Genomic DNA, 23,564 nt, shown 5'->3' on the forward strand with positions numbered 1-23,564 from the left:
CTGGGCACAGTTTCTCTAACTGAGGTCTGGAGGAGGGGCATAGAGGGAGGAGCCAGTGCACACCCATTCTAAAGTTCTTTATAGTGCCCATGTCTCCTGCGGAGCCCGTCTATACCCCATGGTCCTTATGGAGTCACCAGCATCCTCTATGGACTAGGAGAAAAAGATTTACCAGTAGGTTTACAATCTTATTTTTTTGGAAAGTAAAAGCATGAAACCTGAAAAAAAAAAAATCCCTTAAAACAGTTTTCATTGCACAGTGATTGTGTTTTCAATATGAACCTGTTCAGTGCATTACAAGAAAAGCATCAAAAGTCCTAGGTGTTTACATTATCTACTTATCCTACCACTATTTACAGTTATGTTTTATTAGTGAAAATAGATATCAAATCAGACCCTTAATATCAAAGAAACAAATCTCACAAAAGTAGTAAGATGCAAATCTTTTTTTTTTTATTAATTCATTTTTAGAAACATGATGTTTAATTCAGCCAATAGAAAATAAATGTATATTAAGACAGAAATGTATACTAAATAACCACAATTACCAGTCAACTCAAAAATTGCCAGTTGAGTAAGCATTCATTAAGTATTGATGGCACTACTGTTAATTGTGCAATATTGCACTTACAATTTCAGTTTCCATCCAGTATTGTGAATACATTTCCCCTATATTAGTAAAGGTGCACCCTGCATAATCATATTTGTCTACCATCACCAATTTCTCTTTTTTTGGATGGCCTCTGTAACATTCCCATCAGTATTTTTTAGACCCCCTCCCTACCCGAAAAACAAATGAACCCAGCATTGTTGTAATCTAGCTACAGCATGTGACCTACAGTATTTACATCACATGATGGAATGAGCATGATGTTTTGTGCAGGCACTGATATTCCGTATTACAGATATTTTACACCATCATATTCAAGCCGTTTGGTGTCAAGGTGCCAAGTTCCTGAATCCAATATTGCTCCCTCTGCAAAAGATCTTTCTTATTTGCTACGTGTTCGATGACCACCAGAGCTACATCATGCAAAGAATGCTCGGGCAAGTTGAAATGCTTAGAAACAGTTATGTCCTTGTTGCATTTTATTCTAGACAGGTGGTCAACGAATCTCCTTCGCATAGTGTTGGATGTTTGTCCGACATATTGCTGTCTGCATTTCTTGCAAGTGATGAGGTATATGACCTTTTTGGATATGCAGCTCAAGCTTTCTGTTAATGGGAACTCTGTGTTTTTGCTGCTGCTTGTAAATGTTGTGGTACTTTCAATGTAAGTGCATACGGAGCACTTTAATCCTCCACAGAACGTGCAGCCAGGTCGTGAGTTACGAATGGAAGCCAATGGAATGCACAAACGGACCATGAACTTTGCCAGATTGGCAGGCCACCTGCGATTAAACACAAGCATATTGTAGTTCAAAACAGTAAACTGTATATTTATGTATTGCAACCAACTAGAGTGGGCGTATTCAACATGTGGCATTCCAGCTGCTGTGAACTACACATCCCATTATTCCTTGCTACGGTTTTGCTAATAGAACATGATAGAACTGACACAGGCAATTTAACATATAATACGGAAGGATTTTTTTTTTTTAGATTAAATTCTAGCTATACATTGCCCCAGAGAACTACTACTGTTCCTGAATATGAGTTTCATAGCTGTGCAGTCCTAAAGGCATGTTCGTGAAAGGAATGATTAAAAATACCATAATAATTGTATGGCGGAAGTCAGTATCTTACAGTGGGGGTTATAAATACCGTTTATGTGGAAAGTGACATGGCTGTGAATGTGGAGCGTGACATGGCTGTGCAGAGACTGTGAATGTGGATGGTGACATGACTTTGTGACGGTTGTGGATGGTGACATGGCTTTGTGATGGCTGTATATGTGGAAGGTGTGATGGCTGTGTGAAAGCCGTAGATGTTGAGGGTGACATGGTTGTGTGACAGCTGTGGATGTGGAAGGTGTGATGGCTGTAGCTGTTGAGGGTGACATGGTTGTGTGACAGCTGTGGATGTTGAGGGTGACATGGCTATGTTATTGCTGTAGATGTTGAGGGTGACATGGTTGTGTGACAGTTGTGGATGTGGAAGGTGATATGGCTGTGGATGTTGAAGGTGACATGGCTGTGTGATATTGCTGTGAATGTGGAAGATGATGTGGAGGGTGACATGGCTGTGTGACGGCTGTGAATGTGGAAGATAATATGTCTCTGTGACAGATGTGGAGGGTGACATGGCTGTGTATGTGGAAGGTGTGATGGCTGAGTGACTGCTGTAGATGTTGAGGGTGACATGGTTGTGTGACAGCTGTGGATGTGGAAGGTGATATGGCTGTGGAGGATAACATGGCTATGTGATGTGTAGGGTGACATGGCTGTGTGACTGCTGTGGATGTGGAGAGTGACATGGCTGTGTGACGGCTGTGGATGTGGAGAGTGACATGGCTCTGTGGTGGATGTGGAGAGTGACATGGCTCTGTGGTGGATATGGAGAGTGACATGGCTGTGTGGTGGATGTGGAGAGTGACATGGCTGTGTGATTGCTGTACATGATGGTGACATGGTTGTGTGACGGCTGTGGATGTGGAAAGTGATATGGCTGTGTGATGGCTGTGTATGTGGAAGTGACATGGCTGTGGGGAGGCTTTAGATGTGGAGTGGAGGCTGTAGATGTGGAGGGTGACATGGCTGTGTGGTGGCTGTGTACTTTAGAGAACTTGTGCAAACTATTACCAGACTGACAGCTGTCTAAGGGCCTAATTCAGACCAGAGTGCAGCAGCAAAATTGTTCTCTAATGGGCAAAACCATATGCACTGCAGGTGGGGCAGATACTGTATAACATGTGCAGAGAGAGTTAGATTTGGGTGGGGTGTGTTTAAACTGAAGTCTAAATTGCAGTGTAAAAATGAAGTAGCCAGTATTTATCCTGCACAGAAACAAAATAACTCAACCAAATGTAACTCTCTCTGCACATATTATAACTGCCTCACCTGCAGTGCACATGGTTTTGCCCATTAGAGAACAATTTTGCTGCTGCGATCAGGTCTGAATTAGGCCCCATGACCAGAAATGTCTTACTATCCACTACAAGCACAAACTGTGAGGGAAGATCTCAGTCTGAGCTACAGAGAAATAACTTCAAGTTAGGCTGTATACTAGAATTTGGTGTGCAAAGTTCTGAAGAAAGTTCTGTCTTACCTTTCATTATAAAGGGTGATTGTGTTGTTTAAGAAAGTGCGTTGTACATCATTTAAAACCTGTTGTATCCGTGTAGCCATCTAAATGAAATAACAATTTTAAATATTTATATGATATCCTGTATCTGAGATAACTTTAAACTGCAATGGCTCTGTTTGACAGGAGAAACCACTGCTGAAGGGAGATTCACCAGACGGACGGAGTAGCGTGATCTTTTGGAGAAAGGTTCCGGAGCCATTGTCTTCCCAAATTGGCATCTTTAAGGCACATACCCTGTTTAATTCTGGTAAACCTCCATCTTCACTTTTCTGTTTTCAAGTTATATGTGGATAACACAGCAGCAAACCACATTGCTAAAGGCATTATTTAAGGCTTTTTTGCACCATATTCTGGTAATTTTCCACCCATTACCATTTGATTGCCATATCATTTGCTACAATGGTCATATGGACAGTTTATATCTGATTGTATTAAAATTGTTATTGTCTTTAACATACTACACTATATTTGGAATTTTTTCTTCCCTATATATGGATTCCATTTGTCTGAAATACATGGGATACCACATGTTAAAGGAATTGTGAGGGAAGTATCATTCTACTATATTTGACTAGCGCACTACATTTGGTCTAACTTTTACTTGTCATCTTAATGATCATGTGTTGCTTCGACATAAATAGGCAGATGCAGGGTGAGAAGGAAAATGGGTAAAAGCTACATTTAAAACTAGAGCGAGGATTGGGTGAATTTACGACCATATGCAGAGTTTCAGCTCTGACCAATGTAAGTAGTGAGGGAGTGATCATAGATGGAGATGAGTCTGTACCAGCAGGAGAAAAAGCTGGTAAAGATGGTTGCTGAGTAGGGGAGAGCTGCGAGTGAAATGTGTTGAGAAGAGGGCTTAGATAACCAGAGGAAAGAGGGCCCTGCTCTGCGGAGCTAACAATCTAGTGGGAAGGGTCGACAGACAGATGACATGAGGTGCAAGCAATTTGGATGTAGCCTGATGGCAGTATGTAAGCAAAGCTGAGATGTTCAAGGCATGAGGCAGGGGGATAAAGGAGCGGCCTCAGGACTAGGTTATGGATCGGGAGGGTATGCTTTGATGAATAGGTGGGTTTTTAGTGCCCGTTTGAAGCTTTGCAAGGTCGGGGAGAGTCTAATGGAGCGGGGAAGTGCATTCCACTGAAGGGGTGCAGCATGGGCATAGTCTTGAACTCGAGCATGGGAAGCAATCACCAGGACGGTGGAGAGGCTATGGTCATTGGTCGACCGGAGAGGGCGGGAGGGAGTATGAAGGGAGAGGAGGTTGGAGATGGAGGGAGCAGTGGAATTAGAGATGGCTTTGTATGTGAGGGTGAGGAGTTTGAAGAGGATTCTGTAGGGGAATGGGAGCCAGTGTAGATTTTGCCAAAGGGGAGTGACAGATGTGGAGCGCCGGGAGAGGAAGATAAGCCTAGCTGCGGAGTTCAGAACAGATTGGAGGGGAGCAAGCGAGGCCAGTGAGGAGAACATTGCAGTAGTCGAGTCGTGAGATGACCAGTGAGTGGATGATAAGTTTAGTTGCAATCTGGGAGAGAAATGGGCTGATGTGAGCAATGTTGCGTAGCTGGAACTGACAGGATTGTGCCAGAGTTTGGATGTGGGGTGCAAAGGAGAGGGAGGAGTCAAGTGATGCCCAAGCAGCAGAGTTGGGGAACGGGGGTGATGGTGGTGTTGTCAACAGTGATAGAGATATTGGTAGGGGGTGTTGCTCTGGATGGGGGAAAGATGATGAGTTCAGTTTTGTCCATGTTGAGCTTCAGAGAGCGCTCAGACATCCAGTAGGAGATTACGGAGAGGCAGCTGGAAACCTGAAAGAGGACAGAGGGGGACAGATCAGGAGAGGAGAGGTAGAGTACTGTGTCATCAGCATGGAGGTGGTAATGAGCGCACCCAGGGAAGAGGTGTACAGGGAGAACAGAAGGGGGCCAAGGACAGAACCCTGAGGGACACCAACAGGAAGGATGGAAGGGCGTGAGGTGGGAAGGGCGTGAGGTGGTGCCGGAGGCAGACACAGAGAAGGAGCGGTTAGTGAGGTAAGAAAACCAGTCAAGGACAGTGCTAGAGAGGCCAGCGTTTTGGAGTGTGCAGAGGAGGAGAGGATGATCCACTGTGTCAAAGGCAGCAGAGAGGTCCAGAAGGATAAGCAGAGAGAAGTGGCCCCTGGATTTGGCCGAAAGCAGGTCCTTGGTGACTTTTCATCAGGGCAGTCGGAGTGGAGTGGAGGAAAGCCAGATTGTAGTGGATCAAGGATAGAGTTGTCAGAGAGGTAGTTTGTGAGGCGGCTGTAAACCAGTCGTTCAAGTAGTTTGGAGGCGAAAGGGAGAAAAGAGATGGGGCAGTAGTTATTGGGTGATGAAGGGTCGAGGTTGGGTTTTTTGAGAATAGGTGAGACCAGAGCATGTTTGAATGGTGAGGGGAAGATGCCGGTAGAGAGCGATAGGTTAAAGAGGTGAGCAAGATGGGAGCAGGCAGTGGGGGAGAGGGAGCAGAGAAGACGGGGAGGGAAGGGTATCCAGGGGGCAGATGGAGGGGGGGGGGGGATAAGATGAGGGAGTGGACTTCCTTGTCTGAAGTGGGATGGAAGGACAGGGTGGAATAGATGGAAGGGAGGGATGATGGGGGCAGTGGGGCAGCAGAGGGGTGACGGGGAGATGTCATGTCTGATATCCTCAATTTTGGAGATGAAGAAGGAGGCTTCACAAAAAAAAAAACATCTTCAAAGTTGTAGGCATGTTCTGTGAAAGTCATGATGCAAACCTTCAAACAATCCATTTTAATTCCAGGTTGTGAGGCAACAAGACATGAAAAATGTAAAGGGGGGTGAATACTTTAGCAAGGCACTGTATATATCTCCTATATAATTGCCCAGATATGTCACTCTGTGACTGTGTGGCTAACGCTGGGCGGAGTCACAGTCATAGAGTCACAGACCTTGCCAAATACCTAGCTGCCATCTTCCCCGCCGGACGCGTCCTCCACCTCCCGGCTCCTGTGCTGCGGTTAGGAGGGCGGCTGAGCCCAGCCACAGGATGAGGCTGCCTCTTGCCATTGCAGCCACCGCGGCTCCCAGTCTCCCGACTCACTGAAAGACACCACGTCCTCCTCCCGGTTCCCTGCTCCTGTGCTGCGGTTAGGAGGGTGGCTGAGCTCGGCCACAGGATGAGGCCGCCTCCCGTTGCGGCTCCCCATCTCACCTATCCCAACTCACTCAGCCGCAGGGGGTGCTACCAGCCACAGCGCCTTTGGACACGCTCCTCCATCCACAGCACCCGCTACCTGCCCCTCCCCCCACCCGCAGTGCCTCCAGACCCCTTGCCCCACCCGTGGTGCTCCCGCTCCTCCTCACCCACAGCACCTCCGTCATGGCTGCCCATACCCCACCTGCAGCCCCTCCGGACCCCTTCCCCCATTCGTGGCCCCCCCCTCCCCCAACCCTATCCCACCCGTAGCACCTCCCCACCCCCTCCGCGCACCTCCCCATACGCACCTCCTCCAACCATAGCACCTCCGGACACCCTCCCCCATCTGCGGCACCCCTGCACCCGTCCTTCCCCCAAGCGACTCCCCATCCACGTCTCCCCCGCATCCGCCTCTCCCCCAACCACAGCACCTACTAGGTGATTCATCGTGCCCTGTATGCGCCGTCGCACGCCCTTTGTCCGTGCAATATTTCACCACTCACTAAAATAAGAATTTACTCACCGGTAATTCTATTTCTCGTAGTCCGTAGTGGATGCTGGGAACTCCGTAAGGACCATGGGGAATAGACGGGCTCCGCAGGACACTGGGCACTTTAAAGAAAAGATTAGGTACTATCTGGTGTGCACTGGCTCCTCCCTCTATGCCCCTCCTCCAGACCTCAGTTAGGGAAACTGTGCCCGGAAGAGCTGACATTACAAGGAAAGGATTTTTGGAATCCAGGGTAAGACTCATACCAGCCACACCAATCACACCGTATAACTTGTGATAACCTTACCCAGTTAACCGTATGAACAACAACTGAGCCTCGCTCAACGGATGGCTCATAACAATAACCCTTGTTTAAGCAATAACTATATACACGTATTGCAGAAAGTCCGCACTTGGGACGGGCGCCCAGCATCCACTACGGACTACGAGAAATAGAATTACCGGTGAGTAAATTCCTATTTTCTCTGACGTCCTAGTGGATGCTGGGAACTCCGTAAGGACCATGGGGATTATATCAAAGCTCCCAAACGGGCGGGAGAGTGCGGACGACTGCAGCACCGAATGAGCAAACACAAGGTCCTCCTCAGCCAGGGTATCAAACTTGTAGAACTTTGCAAAGGTGTTTGAACCCGACCAAGTAGCGGCTCGGCAAAGCTGTAAAGCAGAGACCCCTCGGGCAGCCTCCCAAGAAGAGCCCACCTTCCTTGTGGAATGGGATCTTACTGATTTTGGATGCGGCAATCCAGCCGCAGAATGAGCCAGCTGAATCGTGCTACAGATCCAGCGAGCAATAGTTTGCTTTGAAGCAGGAGCACCCAGCTTGTTGGGTGCACGCAGGATAAACAGCGAGTCAGTCTTCCTGACTCCAGCCGTTCTGGAAACATATATTTTCAAAGCCCTGACTACGTCCAGCAACTTGGAGTCCTCCAAGTCCCGAGTAGCCGCAGGCACCACAATAGGTTGGTTCAAATGAAACGATGATACCACCTTTGGGAGAAATTGGGGACGAGTCCGCATTTCTGCCCTGTCCATATGGAAGATCAGATAGGGGCTTTTACATGACAAAGCCACCAATTCTGACACACGCCTAGCCGATGCTAAGGCCAACAGCATGACCACTTTCCACGTGAGATACTTTAGTTCCACGGTCTTAAGTGGCTCAAACCAGTGGGATTTCAGGAAATCCAACACAACGTTAAGATCACAAAGTGGCACAAAAGGGGGCTGAATATGCAGCACTCCCTTAACAAACGTCTGAACCTCAGGCAGTGAAGCCAGTTCTTTTTGAAAGAAAATGGATAGGTCCGAAATCTGGACCCTTATGGACCCTAATTTTAGGCCCATAGACACTCCTGACTGTAGGAAGTGCAGCAATCGACCCAGCTGGAATTCCTCTGTAGGGCCCTTCCTGGCCTCACACCAAGCAACATATTTTCGCCATATACGGTGATAATGCTTTGCTGTCACATCCTTCCTAGCCTTTATCAGCGTAGGAATAACTTCATCTGGAATGCCTTTTACCGCTAGGATCCGGCGTTCAACCGCTATGCCGTCAAACGCAGCCGCGGTAAGTCTTGGAACAGACAGGGCCCTTGTTGCAGCAGGTCCTGTCTGAGAGGCAGAGACCATGGGTCCTCTGTGCGCATTTCTTGCAGTTCCGGGTACCAAGTCCTTCTTGGCCAATCCGGAACAATGAGTATTGTTCTCACTCCTCTTTTTCTTACAATTCTCAGCACCTTTTGTATGAGAGGAAGAGGAGGAAACACATATACCGACTGGAACACCCACGGTGTCACTAGCGCGTCCACAGCTATCGCCTGAGGGCCCCTTGACCTGGCGCAATATCTTTTTAGCTTTTTGTTGAGGCGGGACGCCATCATGTCCACCTGTGGCAGTTCCCATCGATTTGCAATCTGTGTGAAGACTTCTTGATGAAGTTCCCACTCTCCCGGGTGGAGGTCGTGTCTGCTGAGGAAATCTGCTTCCCAGTTGTCCACTCCCGGAATGAACACTGCTGACAGTGCTTGCACGTGATTTTCCGCCCAACGAAGAATCTTTGTGGCTTCCGCCATTGCCACCCTGCTTCTTGTGCCGCCCTGGCGGTTTACATGGGCGATCGCAGTGATGTTGTCTGACTGAATCAGCACTGGTTGGTCTCGAAGCAGGGGCTCCGCTTGACTCAGGGTGTTGTATATGGCCCTTAGTTCCAGTATATTTATGTGCAGACAAGTCTCCTGACTTGACCACAGCCCTTGGAAGTTTCTTCCCTGAGTGACTGCCCCCCATCCGCGGAGGCTTGCATCCGTGGTCACCAGGACCCAGTCCTGTATGCCGAACCTGCGGCCCTCGAGAAGATGAGCACTCTGCAGCCACCACAGAAGAGACACCCTGGCCCTGGGGGACAGGGTGATTAACTGATCCATCTGAAGATGTGATCCGGACCATTTGTCCAGTTAGTCGCATTGGAAGGACCTCGTATGGAACCTGCCGAATGGAATGGCCTCGTATGAGGCCACCCTCCTTCCCAGGACTCAAGTGCAGTGATGCACTGACCTCTGTTTTGGTTTTAATAGATTCCTGACCAGTGTCACGAGCTCCTGAGCTCTCTCTATCGGGAGATAACCCTTTTCTGGTCTGTGTCTAGGATCATGCCTAGGAGAAGCAGATGAGCTATAAGAACCCACTGTGACTTTGGAATATATAGAATCCAGCCGTGTTGCCGTTACACTTCCAGAGAAAGTGATACGCTGTTCAGCAACTGCTCTCTTGATCTCGCTTTTATGAGGAGATCGTCCAAGTACGTGATAATAGTGACACCTTGCTTCCGCAGGAGCACCATCATTTCCGCCATTACCTTGGTGAACATTCTCAAGGCCGTGGAGAGACCAAACGGCAACCTCTGAAATTGGTAATGACAATCCCGTACCGTAATTCTGAGGTACGCCTGACGAGGTGGATAAATGGGGACCTGAAGGTATGCATCCTTTATGTCCCGAGTCACCTTTCAGGCTTGCAATAACCGCTCTCAGCGATTTCAACGTGAACTTGAACCTTTTCAGGTATGTGTTCAGGGATTTTAAATTCAATATGGGTCCCACCGAACCGTTAGGTTACGGGACTACAACATGGTCGAATAATAACCCCCTCCTTGTTGAAGGAGGGGAACCTTGACCACCACCTGGTGAAGATACAATTTGTGAATTGCAGTTAACAGTGTTTCTCTCTCGTGGGGGGAAGCCGGCAAGGCCGTCGGGGAGGGGGCATCTTCTCAAAATCCAGCTTGTATCCCTGAGACACAATATCTATTGCCCAGGGATCTAACAGGGAGTGAACCCACTTGTGGCTGAACTTACGAAGGCGCGCCCCCACCGGGCCCAGCTCCGCCTGTGGAGCCCCAGCGACATGCGGTGGATTTTTGTAGAGGCCGGGGAGGACTTCTGTTCCTGGGAACTAGCTGTGTTGTGCAGCTTCTTTCCTCTGCCCCCGCCTCTGGCAAGAAAGGACGCACCTCGGACTTTCTTGTTTCTTTATTTGAAAGGCTGCATTTGATAATGTCGTGCTTTCCTAGGCTTTGCAGGAATATAAGGCAAATATCAGAATTACCAGCTATAGTTGTGGAGAACAGGTCCGAGAACCCTTCTCCACACAATCCTCTGCCTTCCATATGCCTCTTAAGTCGGCATCATCTGTCCATTGCATATTCTACAGGACACGTCAAGCAGAAATCGACATAGCTTTGACTCTAGGACCCAGTATACTCGTGTCTCTTTGGGCATGTTTTATATATATATATATATATATATATATATATATATATGTACATACAAATCTCTTAAGACAGCATCTTTTATATATATATATATATATATATATATATATATATATATATATATATATATATATATATATATATATCATGCAGTGTGACCCGGCACACCATACGCTCCCCAGCGTTGAGAAAACCTTGCCCCCGTGCCTTCACCTCCTGGAAGAGTCCCTTCTGTATCAATAGCAATGAGAGCGGCACTGGGAGTCGTGATGAACAAAGTGAAGAAATCAAGTGCTTTTATTGGATCTACGTTTCGGGGACGCAGCCCCTTCGTCAGGATCCTGACGAAGGGGCTGCGTCCCCGAAACGTAGATCCAATAAAAGCACTTGATTTCTTCACTTTGTTCATCACGACTCCCAGTGCCGCTCTCATTGCTATATATATATATATATATATATATATATATATATATATATATATATATATATACCAAACAAAGAACCCAGCACTCTCCTAAGCAGCTTCACCCACCTTAATGCTTTAATATACATCTAAATAAATAAATAATGGGGTTTTGGTTTATGAATTGTACAAATCATGTAAGCTTGCGGCCCACTCCACGGGACCCCATTTCACCGCAAGTCCTACTCTATCACAAACTTTCACATAGATTTTATAGAAATTATATAGAATCCTGGCTACTGCTGTTTCATAGAGGAAAATGTGCTTATCTGGTTTAAAGCTTACCTGCCACACCCATGGCTTTAAAAAGGTAAGACAGTCCCCAACACAAATATCACAACTAAACAAGTGTGCCTTACCTGGTTTACAGCTCACCTGCCAACAGACTACTGGCTTTCAAAGTGAGACAGTCACCAACACACCTAAATAGCAGCTGATCCAGGTTAAAGGTTAATGAGCCAAGGGGTGCATGAGAGAGAGATATGGTCACAAATGGGCCAATTAAAAATTAACCCTGTTATACAAACAAACACGAGGAACCACTGCACTCGCCATTCCCAGGGGTTGGGGTGCGGTGGGCTGTGACCACCAAACTCAAATATACCAAACAAAGAACCCAGCACTCTCCTAAGCAGCTTCACCCACCTTAATGCTTTAATATACATCTAAATAAATAAATAATGGGGTTTTGGTTTATGAATTGTACAAATCATGTAAGCTTGCGGCCCACTCCACGGGACCCCATTTCACCGCAAGTCCTACTCTATCACAAACTTTCACATAGATTTTATAGAAATTATATAGAATCCTGGCTACTGCTGTTTCATAGAGGAAAATGTGCTTATCTGGTTTAAAGCTTACCTGCCACACCCATGGCTTTAAAAAGGTAAGACAGTCCCCAACACAAATATCACAACTAAACAAGTGTGCCTTACCTGGTTTACAGCTCACCTACACAGTCACCAACACACCTAAATAGCAGCTCGTGTTTGTTTGTATAACAGGGTTAATTTTTAATTGGCCCATTTGTGACCATATCTCTCTCTCATGCACCCCTTGGCTCATTAACCTTTAACCTGGATCAGCTGCTATTTAGGTGTGTTGGTGACTGTCTCACTTTGAAAGCCAGTAGTCTGTTGGCAGGTGAGCTGTAAACCAGGTAAGGCACACTTGTTTAGTTGTGATATTTGTGTTGGGGACTGTCTTACCTTTTTAAAGCCATGGGTGTGGCAGGTAAGCTTTAAACCAGATAAGCACATTTTCCTCTATGAAACAGCAGTAGCCAGGATTCTATATAATTTCTATAAAATCTATGTGAAAGTTTGTGATAGAGTAGGACTTGCGGTGAAATGGGGTCCCGTGGAGTGGGCCGCAAGCTTACATGATTTGTACAATTCATAAACCAAAACCCCATTATTTATTTATTTAGATGTATATTAAAGCATTAAGGTGGGTGAAGCTGCTTAGGAGAGTGCTGGGTTCTTTGTTTGGTATATTTGAGTTTGGTGGTCACAGCCCACCGCACCCCAACCCCTGGGAATGGCGAGTGCAGTGGTTCCTCGTGTTTGTTTATATATATATATATATATATATATATATATATATATATATATATATATAGTATCCGGACTCCAGGTCGACAGCACAAATGTCGACACACTTTAGGTCGACACCAATTGGTCGACACACATTAGGTCGACAGGGTCAAAAGGTCGACAGGAACAAGGTCGACATGGAAAAAGGTCGACATGATTTTTTCATGATTTTTTTCTTTTTTTGAACCTTTTCATACTTAACGATCCACGTGGACTACGATTGGAACGGTAAAGTGTGACGAGCGAAGCGAAGGCACCGTGCCCGAAGCATGGCGTGCGAAGCGAGCCATGCGAGGGGATGCGGTGCACTAATTCGGGTTCCCGGTCACTCTACGAAGAAAACGACACCAAAAAAACATAAAAAACTCATGTCGACCTTTTTCCATGTCGACCTTGTTCCTGTCGACCTTTTGACCCTGTCGACCTAATGTGTGTCGACCAATTGGTGTCGACCTAAAGTGTGTCGACCTTTGTGCTGTCGACCCTGAGTCCCAGACCCATATATATATATATATATATATATATATATATATATATATATATATATATATATATATATATACATACATATACATACTAGGGTCTCAATCTCTGCTGATAAGGCACCTGTCCACGCTGCCACAGCGCTATAAACCCATGCCGACACAATCGCCGGTCTGAGTAGTGTACTAGAATGTGCACGCTATCTGCAGGATCCCTGAGAATAGCGGTTACGTTAGGGCTACCTTTTGGGCAAACGTGACACCCTAGGGGAAGATTCCCATCACATCCTGGCCCTAGTGGGGAAAGGATACTGCCTGAGAATTCCTTGTGGGAAGCTGCAGTTTCTTGTCTGGAGATTCCCGCCCATTTTCCTCATGAGAGGAGGGAAATTTATCTCGGCTTTCTTCCCCTTAAACATGTGTACCCTTGTGTCAGGGACAAATGAGTCATCAGTGATATGCAAATCATCTTTTATTACAATAATCATATATTGAATATCTTTCAGCCATTTTGGCTGTAACTTTGCATTATCGTAGTCGACACTGGAGTCAAACTCCGTGTCGATATCAGTGTGTATCATTTTGGATAGTGATCATTGTGAGACTCTGAAGGTCTCTGCGACATAGGGACAGACAGAGATTTCCTGTCTGTTCTCTAATCTTTTGTGCAATAAATTCACCTCAGCACTTACACATATCCAAACAGGTGTCGGCATTGTCGACGGAGACACCCTCTCACACACATTTTCTCTATCTCCTCCTTAGGGGAGCCTTTTACCTCAGACATGTCGACACACGCGTACCGACACACCACACACACAGGGGATGCTCTATTTGAAGACAGTTCCCCCACAAGGCCCTTTGGAGAGACAGAGAGAGAGTATGCCAGCACACACCCCAGCGCTATATAACCGAGGGATTACACTACAATTCAGTGTTTACCCAGTAGCTGCTGTATATACAAATTTGCGCCTAAATTTATGTGCCCCCCCCCCCCCCCCTCTTTTAACCCTTTGTGTATCTGGATACTGCAGGGGAGAGCCTGGGGAGCTTCTTTCCAGCGGAGCTGTGAATAGAAAATGGCGCTGGTGTGCTGAGGAAGAAGGCCCCGCCCCCTCAGCGGCGGGCTTCTGCCTGCTTTCTGTGAAAAAATGGCTGGGGTTTTTACATATATACAGTGCTAGACTGCATATATGTATTTTTATTGCCAAAAGGTACTTCAATTGCTGCCCAGGGCGCCCCCCCCCCCCCCAAGCACCCTGCACCCTACAGTGACCGGAGTGTGTAAGTGTGCTGGGAGCAATGGCGCACAGCTGCGGTGCTGTGCGCTACATTAAATGAAGACAGGAGTCTTCTGCCGCCGATTTTGTCATCTTCAAGCTTCTGTTCTTCTGGCTCTGCGAGGGGGACGGCGGCGCGGCTCCGTGAACGGACGATCGAGGACAGGTGCCTGTGTTCGAACCCTCTGGAGCTAATGGTGTCCAGTAGCCTAAGAAGCACAAGCTAGCTGCAAGCAGGTAGGTTTGCTTCTCTCCCCTTAGTCCCACGTAGCAGTGAGTCTGTTGCCAGCAGAAGCTCACTGAAAATAAAAAACCTAATACATACTTTCTTTTTACTAGTAAGCTCAGGAGAGCCCACTAGGAGCACCCAGCTCTGGCCGGGCACAGATTCTAACTGAGGTCTGGAGGAGGGGCATAGACGGAGGAGCCAGTGCACACCAGATAGTACCTAATCTTTTCTTTAGAGTGCCCAGTCTCCTGTGGAGCCCGTCTATTCCCCATGGTCCTTACGGAGTTCCCAGCATCCACTAGGACGGCAGAGAAATTATGATTGGCGCTAATAATCCATATAATAACACTGTTGCACAGGGATAAGTGGGCATAGCCCCTTCCGACGGTGTGAAAAGCGCCCGTAGGGCGCGATGAATCACCTAGTACCTTATATATGTCAATGTACTTACTCTGTTGTTAGTATTTTCAATGCTGTCTTTGTATGCTGGCTCTAATATATGTTTTTTCATACTATCCTTGAAGATGTTTTCAACTGACTTCATTAAGGTGTCCTTACTGAAGGATGATCTAGTTTTCCCCATGGACCTATAGTATGTGAGACAAAACATATCCATCACAATGTCGTAAGTCAGGATGCATCTTTTCATTGCAATATATAAAGGGGTTTTCTGAACTCATTAGAATCCAGTGGTCAATAAGTAATCTCAAAAGGTCTATCTATTAATATGATCAGTTCCATATGTCAACTATGAAAGACAATCTGATGCATAAATGTCAGTCTGTTATTACTCCGTATAGTAGTGCTGTGTCATCTTACCCTGTAAATTGTATCTCCTCAGTGCATTCAATAACAAAATACCGATTTTGGTGCTATAGAGAAACTGACTATAGCAGTAAAGACACAATAATTAGAATATTAGGGAAAATTTGCACACAAGTGACACATAAAAATGTTCAGTTAATTACTCAATATAACTATATAAGTGAATCCAGCTGCAAAACTGATGGCCACCCAGTGTCATCATAATGCAGTAAAGGATTCGCACACAAGTGATACAATTGTTAGATGCGTGGTCACTGATTCTGAGTCAGACACATGTGGAAATGTGCTTGGATCTTGCAGATTTCAGCACCAAAAAAAGGAATTGGCAGGTGCAGATTGAGCCGTCCATCAATGGACCACACTTTACATGTAATGGGCTTTCTATGCGGTACACTGGAGTATTATCACATTATCATAAGGAAGTAAGTAGCCTGCCAAGGCCATATGGAAAAGTGGACGTAGATGCAAGCGAAGCAGAATCAGGCCCATAATATTTTTTATACATGCGGAATATAAGAAATATTATTTGAAATGTTATAAAAGATCGAAGTATCACTATTTAATCGATAGTAGCATCAGGGATGTCACTATGGACATCTGGTGTGGCGAAAAGATGTCAGCGCGGCTTCACGGGAAGGGACGTGGCCTCATGGCCCAACCCCATTTTTATCATTCTTGAGGTGTGCCCAGCATTCCCAGACCCGTCTGACTACACTGCGACAGGAGCTAAGTGCTGCACGCAATATCACAGTCTAGCATCCAGCTCCTGTCACTGAGGTGTCACCCCCCTGGGGGGTGACACCTCCCACCGCACCATCCTAGTGAGGCCATTGACTAGCGGTTTTCCTCAGCGGTCCCTGGGTTTCCATTTGCCGCTCCCTGCCTGTCTCCTCAGTCTCTTTCTCTCCTGGTCCTCATTGCCTTCATGCCTGTTTCTCTCCCACCCCCTCAGTCTATTTAATTCCTATATTCCTGTACTAGTTGTCCCTCAATCTCTTTTTCTCCTGCCCCTTGTTCAGAACCAGACATAGAGGTGTGTGTGGGGGGGAATAAGGTGGCACAGGGTGTAAGTTACCCCAGGCTTCCCTCTCTCAGGGGGCCCCCCAATCCATTAATCACGGCGACAGGACTACACTGCCAGCAGGAGAAGAGGGATGTAGAGTCTGTGCAGGAGGCAGGACTCCACAACACTGTACTGGCCCTGCCTGCAGCATGGTAGAGAGGAGGGGAGGAAACCTGACTATCCAGCAGCCAGCCTACATGAAAAGAAAAACTTAGGGAAGGAGATCTGTTTCTGTATGTATGTAACTATATTTGTTTGTATGTATGTATGTGTATGATTATTAGATGTGACTGGGTATAAGTGTTACTATATGTGCTGTGTTTATGTGTGTGACAGTATGTATGTGTAAAAGTGTGATTTTATGTATATTTGTCTAATTACTTTCACTTGCGGCTTCCCACCTTTTTGAAGCCCGTCTCCTACTTCCACCCCTTTTGTCACTAATACCTATGCTGCATTCATGGACTTGACTTGAGAGATCTTTGTTGTTCAGTCGCCCTGTCGTTTTTTACATTTTGGGATGCTGATGTGACCGGGATTTGAAACCGTTGCCTATGACATTGCAGTCGAAAACTCTCTTCATTGAACTATCTGCTCTTTCATAGAAAGCTAGAGAATTCCAAGCTGGAGAGTTTACACTATGTGAACCTTACCTTGTACTTTGTGAATTCTCTTACTGGCACAGGGCACCAAAAAGTCTACTTACAGCTCTGAATGATGTCTGTGTGACTGTATATATGTGTATATATGTATGACTGTCTCAACTGCACACAGATCAAAGTTGTCTACTAGGTTCCCCCAATTGTCTGCTAAGCACTGTGTGGCATAATCGTGTCATTATCTGAATTTGGGTCACTGTGTGATGTGTGTACTTGTAGAAGGGGGTAGGGGACCCTATCAGTATGTTGCTATTAGAGATGAGCGGGTTCGGTTTCTTTGAATCCGAACCCGCACGAACTTCACTTTTTTTTTCACGGGTCCGAGCGACTCGGATCTTCCCGCCTTGCTCGGTTAACCCGAGCGCGCCCGAACGTCATCATGACGCTGTCGGATTCTCGCGAGACTCGGATTCTATATAAGGAGCCGCGCGTCGCCGCCATTTTCACTCGTGCATTGAGATTGATAGGGAGAGGACGTGTCTGGCGTCCTCTCCATTAGAATAGAGATAGATAGATTAGATAGAGAGAGATTGTGCAGAGTCGCAGACAGAGTTAGTTTACCACAGTCAGTGACCAGTGCAGTTGCTAACTTTTATTTAATATAATATATCCGTTCACTTCTCTCTGCTATATCCGTTCTCTGCCTGAAAAAAAAAACGATACACAGCACAGTCAGTCACACAGTGTGACTCAGTCTGTGTGCACTCAGCTCAGCCCAGTGTGCTGCACAGTCATCAATGTATAAATTAAAAGCTTATAATTAATTGTGGGGGAGACTGGGGAGCACTGCAGGTTGTTAGCAGGAGCCAGGAGTACAATTATATTAATTAACAGTGCACACTTTTGCTGCAGGAGTGGTGACCAGTGCCTGACCACCAGTATAGTATTGTTGTATACTACTAATATCTCTTTAAATATCAACCAGTCTATATTAGCAGCAGACACAGTACAGTGCGGTAGTTCACGGCTGTGGCTACCTCTGTGTCGGCACACGGCAGGCAGTCCGTCCGACCAGAATTGTATTATTTATTATATACCTACCACCTAACCGTGGTTTTTTTTTCATTCTTTATACCGTCATAGTGTCATCCTAATTGTTACGAGTATACTACTATCTCTTTATCAACCAGTGTACAGTGCGGTAGTTCACGGCTGTGGCTACCTCTGTGTCGGCACACGGCAGGCAGTCCGTCCGACCAGAATTGTATTATTTATTATACACCTACCACCTAACCGTGGTTTTTTTTTCATTCTTTATACCGTCATAGTGTCATCCTAATTGTTACGAGTATACTACTATCTCTTTATCAACCAGTGTACAGTGCGGTAGTTCACGGCTGTGGCTACCTCTGTGTCGGCACACGGCAGGCAGTCCGTCCGACCAGAATTGTATTATTTATTATATACCTACCACCTAACCGTGGTTTTTTTTTCATTCTTTATACCGTCATAGTGTCATCCTAATTGTTACGAGTATACTACTATCTCTTTATCAACCAGTGTACAGTGCGGTAGTTCACGGCTGTGGCTACCTCTGTGTCGGCACACGGCAGGCAGTCCGTCCGACCAGAATTGTATTATTTATTATATACCGCCTAACCGTGGGTTTTTTTTCATTCTTTATACCGTCATAGTGTCATCCTAATTGTTACGAGTATACTACTATCTCTTTATCAACCAGTGTACAGTGCGGTAGTTCACGGCTGTGGCTACCTCTGTGTCGGCACACGGCAGGCAGTCCGTCCGACCAGAATTGTATTATTTATTATATACCTACCACCTAACCGTGGTTTTTTTTTCATTCTTTATACCGTCATAGTGTCATCCTAATTGTTACGAGTATACTACTATCTCTTTATCAACCAGTGTACAGTGCGGTAGTTCACGGCTGTGGCTACCTCTGTGTCGGCACACGGCAGGCAGTTCGTCCGACCAGAATTGTATTATTTATTATACACCTACCACCTAACCGTGGTTTTTTTTTCATTCTTTATACCGTCATAGTGTCATCCTAATTGTTACGAGTATACTACTATCTCTTTATCAACCAGTGTACAGTGCGGTAGTTCACGGCTGTGGCTACCTCTGTGTCGGCACACGGCAGGCAGTCCGTCCGACCAGAATTGTATTATTTATTATATACCACCTAACCGTGGGTTTTTTTTCATTCTTTATACCGTCATAGTGTCATCCTAATTGTTACGAGTATACTACTATCTCTTTATCAACCAGTGTACAGTGCGGTAGTTCACGGCTGTGGCTACCTCTGTGTCGGCACTCGGCAGTCCGTCCGACCAGATCAGTCCGTCCGTACACATTTTCCGGATCACCTAGCTGGTGCACAGGTGTAGTCATTACTAATTAAGATGTGCTGCATTCATTCCTAACTGACAATTCTACAGGTCTCCAGGAGGCCTGGAAAACATGAACTGTTGGTAGATCTTGAGGACCGGTTTGGCCAGCCCTGTTATATACCACCTAACCGTGGTTTTTTTTTCATTCTTTATACCGTCATAGTGTCATCCTAATTGTTACGAGTATACTACTATCTCTTTATCAACCAGTGTACAGTGCGGTTTTTTTATACCGTGGTTTTTTTATACCGTGGTTTTTTTATACCGTGGTTTTTTTATACCGTGGTTTTTTTTATACCGTGGTTTTTTTATACCACCTAACCGTGGCAGTCCGTCCATAATTGTATATATAGTATACTAGTATCCAATCCATCCATCTCCATTGTTTACCTGAGGTGCCTTTTAGTTCTGCCTATAAAATATGGAGAACAAAAAAGTTGAGGTTCCAAAATTAGGGAAAGATCAAGATCCACTTCCACCTCGTGCTGAAGCTGCTGCCACTAGTCATGGCCGAGACGATGAAATGCCAGCAACGTCGTCTGCCAAGGCCGATGCCCAATGTCATAGTACAGAGCATGTCAAATCCAAAACACCAAATATCAGAAAAAAAAAGACTCCAAAACCTAAAATAAAATTGTCGGAGGAGAAGCGTAAACTTGCCAATATGCCATTTACCACACGGAGTGGCAAGGAACGGCTGAGGCCCTGGCCTATGTTCATGGCTAGTGGTTCAGCTTCACATGAGGATGGAAGCACTCAGCCTCTCGCTAGAAAAATGAAACGACTCAAGCTGGCAAAAGCACAGCAAAGAACTGTGCGTTCTTCGAAATCCCAAATCCACAAGGAGAGTCCAATTGTGTCGGTTGCGATGCCTGACCTTCCCAACACTGGATGTGAAGAGCATGCGCCTTCCACCATTTGCACGCCCCCTGCAAGTGCTGGAAGGAGCACCCGCAGTCCAGTTCCTGATAGTGAGATTGAAGATGTCAGTGTTGAAGTCCACCAGGATGCGGAGGATATGGGTGTTGCTGGCGCTGGGGAGGAAATTGACCAGGAGGATTCTGATGGTGAGGTGGTTTGTTTAAGTCAGGCACCCGGGGAGACACCTGTTGTCCGTGGGAGGAATATGGCCGTTGACATGCCAGGTGAAAATACCAAAAAAATCAGCTCTTCGGTGTGGAGGTATTTCACCAGAAATGCGGACAACAGGTGTCAAGCCGTGTGTTCCCTTTGTCAAGCTGTAATAAGTAGGGGTAAGGACGTTAACCACCTCGGAACATCCTCCCTTATACGTCACCTGCAGCGCATTCATAATAAGTCAGTGACAAGTTCAAAAACTTTGGGTGACAGCGGAAGCACTCCACTGACCAGTAAATCCCTTCCTCTTGTAACCAAGCTCACGCAAACCACCCCACCAACTCCCTCAGTGTCAATTTCCTCCTTCCCCAGGAATGCCAATAGTCCTGCAGGCCATGTCACTGGCAATTCTGACGATTCCTCTCCTGCCTGGGATTCCTCCGATGCATCCTTGCGTGTAACGCCTACTGCTGCTGGCGCTGCTGTTGTTGCTGCTGGGAGTCGATGGTCATCCCAGAGGGGAAGTCGTAAGCCCGCTTGTACTACTTCCAGTAAGCAATTGACTGTTCAACAGTCCTTTGCGAGGAAGATGAAATATCACAGCAGTCATCCTGCTGCAAAGCGGATAACTGAGGCCTTGACAACTATGTTGGTGTTAGACGTGCGTCCGGTATCCGCCGTTAGTTCACAGGGAACTAGACATTTTATTGAGGCAGTGTGCCCCCGTTACCAAATACCATCTAGGTTCCACTTCTCTAGGCAGGCGATACCGAAAATGTACACGGACCTCAGAAAAAGACTCACCAGTGTCCTAAAAAATTCAGTTGTACCCAATGTCCACTTAACCACGGACATGTGGACAAGTGGAGCAGGGCAGGGTCAGGACTATATGACTGTGACAGCCCACTGGGTAGATGTATGGACTCCCGCCGCAAGAACAGCAGCGGCGGCACCAGTAGCAGCATCTCGCAAACGCCAACTCTTTCCTAGGCAGGCTACGCTTTGTATCACCGGTTTCCAGAATACGCACACAGCTGAAAACCTCTTACGGCAACTGAGGAAGATCATCGCGGAATGGCTTACCCCAATTGGACTCTCCTGTGGATTTGTGGCATCGGACAACGCCAGCAATATTGTGCGTGCATTAAATCTGGGCAAATTCCAGCACGTCCCATGTTTTGCACATACCTTGAATTTGGTGGTGCAGAATTTTTTAAAAAACGACAGGGGCGTGCAAGAGATGCTGGCGGTGGCCAGAAAAATTGCGGGACACTTTCGGCGTACAGGCAGCACGTACAGAAGACTGGAGCACCACCAAAAACGCCTGAACCTGCCCTGCCATCATCTGAAGCAGGAGGTGGTAACGAGGTGGAATTCAACCCTCTATATGCTTCAGAGGTTGGAGGAGCAGCAAAAGGCCATTCAAGCCTATACAACTGAGCACGATATAGGAGGTGGAATGCACCTGTCTCAAGCGCAGTGGAGAATGATTTCAACGTTGTGCAAGGTTCTGATGCCCTTTGAACTTGCCACACGTGAAGTCAGTTCAGACACTGCCAGCCTGAGTCAGGTCATTCCCCTCATCAGGCTTTTGCAGAAGAAGCTGGAGACATTGAAGGAGGAGCTAAGACAGAGCGATTCCGCTAGGCATGTGGGACTTGTGGATGGAGCCCTTAATTCGCTTAACAAGGATTCACGGGTGGTCAATATGTTAAAATCAGAGCACTACATTTTGGCCACCGTGCTCGATCCTAGATTTAAAACCTACCTTGGATCTCTCTTTCCGGCGCACACAAGTCTGCTGGGTTTCAAAGACCTGCTGGTGAGAAAATTGTCAAGTCAAGCGGAACGCGACCTGTCAACATCTCCTCCTTCACATTCTCCCGCAACTGGGGGTGCGAGGAAAAGGCTCAGAATTCCGAGCCCACCCGATGGCGGTGATGCAGGGCAGTCTGGAGCGACTGCTGATGCTGACATCTGGTCCGGACTGAAGGACCTGACAACCATTACGGACATGTCGTCTACTGTCACTGCATATGATTCTATCACCATTGATAGAATGGTGGAGGATTATATGAGTGACCGCATCCAAGTAGGCACGTCACACAGTCCGTACTTATACTGGCAGGAAAAAGAGGCAATTTGGAGGCCCTTGCACAAACTGGCTTTATTCTACCTAAGTTGCCCTCCCACAAGTGTGTACTCCGAAAGAGTGTTTAGTGCCGCCGCTCACCTTGTCAGCAATCGGCGTACGAGGTTACATCCAGAAAATGTGGAGAAGATGATGTTCATTAAAATGAATTATAATCAATTCCTCCGCGGAGACATTGACCAGCAGCAATTGCCTCCACAAAGTACACAGGGAGCTGACATGGTGGATTCCAGTGGGGACGAATTGATAATCTGTGAGGAGGGGGATGTACACGGTGATATATCGGAGGATGATGATGAGGTGGACATCTTGCCTCTGTAGAGCCAGTTTGTGCAAGGAGAGATTAATTGCTTCTTTTTGGGTGGGGGTCCAAACCAACCCGTCATTTCAGTCACAGTCGTGTGGCAGACCCTGTCACTGAAATGATGGGTTGGTTAAAGTGTGCATGTCCTGTTTTTACAACATAAGGGTGGGTGGGAGGGCCCAAGGACAATTCCATCTTGCACCTCTTTTTTCTTTTATTTTTCTTTGCGTCATGTGCTGTTTGGGGAGGGTTTTTTGGAAGGGACATCCTGCGTGACACTGCAGTGCCACTCCTAGATGGGCCCGGTGTTTGTGTCGGCCACTAGGGTCGCTTATCTTTCTCACACAGTCAGCTACCTCATTGCGCCTCT

General features: G+C 46.6%; 2 protein-coding genes across 6 annotated transcripts in view; one reads left to right on the plus strand and one right to left on the minus strand.

The window, feature by feature from the left end:
* The window catches only part of MED28 (mediator complex subunit 28), a 69,092-nt gene extending 65,393 nt beyond the window's left edge, over positions 1 to 3,699 (plus strand). Inside the window, exon 6 of the mRNA XM_063921389.1 lies at positions 3,370 to 3,699. The gene's annotated coding sequence lies outside the window, so the exon portion shown is untranslated. The remainder of the gene's footprint in view (positions 1 to 3,369) is intronic.
* LOC134927186 (uncharacterized) overlaps positions 457 to 23,564 on the minus strand; it is a 362,077-nt gene continuing 338,969 nt past the window's right edge. For all 5 annotated transcript variants that reach the window (XM_063921310.1, XM_063921329.1, XM_063921319.1 and 2 more), the window contains 3 exons: positions 15,212 to 15,347; positions 3,208 to 3,287; positions 457 to 1,391 (listed from right to left, as the gene is read on the minus strand). In XM_063921310.1, the coding sequence (XP_063777380.1) occupies positions 911 to 1,391; positions 3,208 to 3,287; positions 15,212 to 15,347 (697 nt within the window). In that variant the 3' untranslated portion in view covers positions 457 to 910. The remainder of the gene's footprint in view (positions 1,392 to 3,207; positions 3,288 to 15,211; positions 15,348 to 23,564) is intronic.

This window comes from Pseudophryne corroboree, chromosome 1 (genome assembly GCF_028390025.1).
Source record: "Pseudophryne corroboree isolate aPseCor3 chromosome 1, aPseCor3.hap2, whole genome shotgun sequence".
NCBI classification, from domain to species: domain Eukaryota; kingdom Metazoa; phylum Chordata; class Amphibia; order Anura; family Myobatrachidae; genus Pseudophryne; species Pseudophryne corroboree.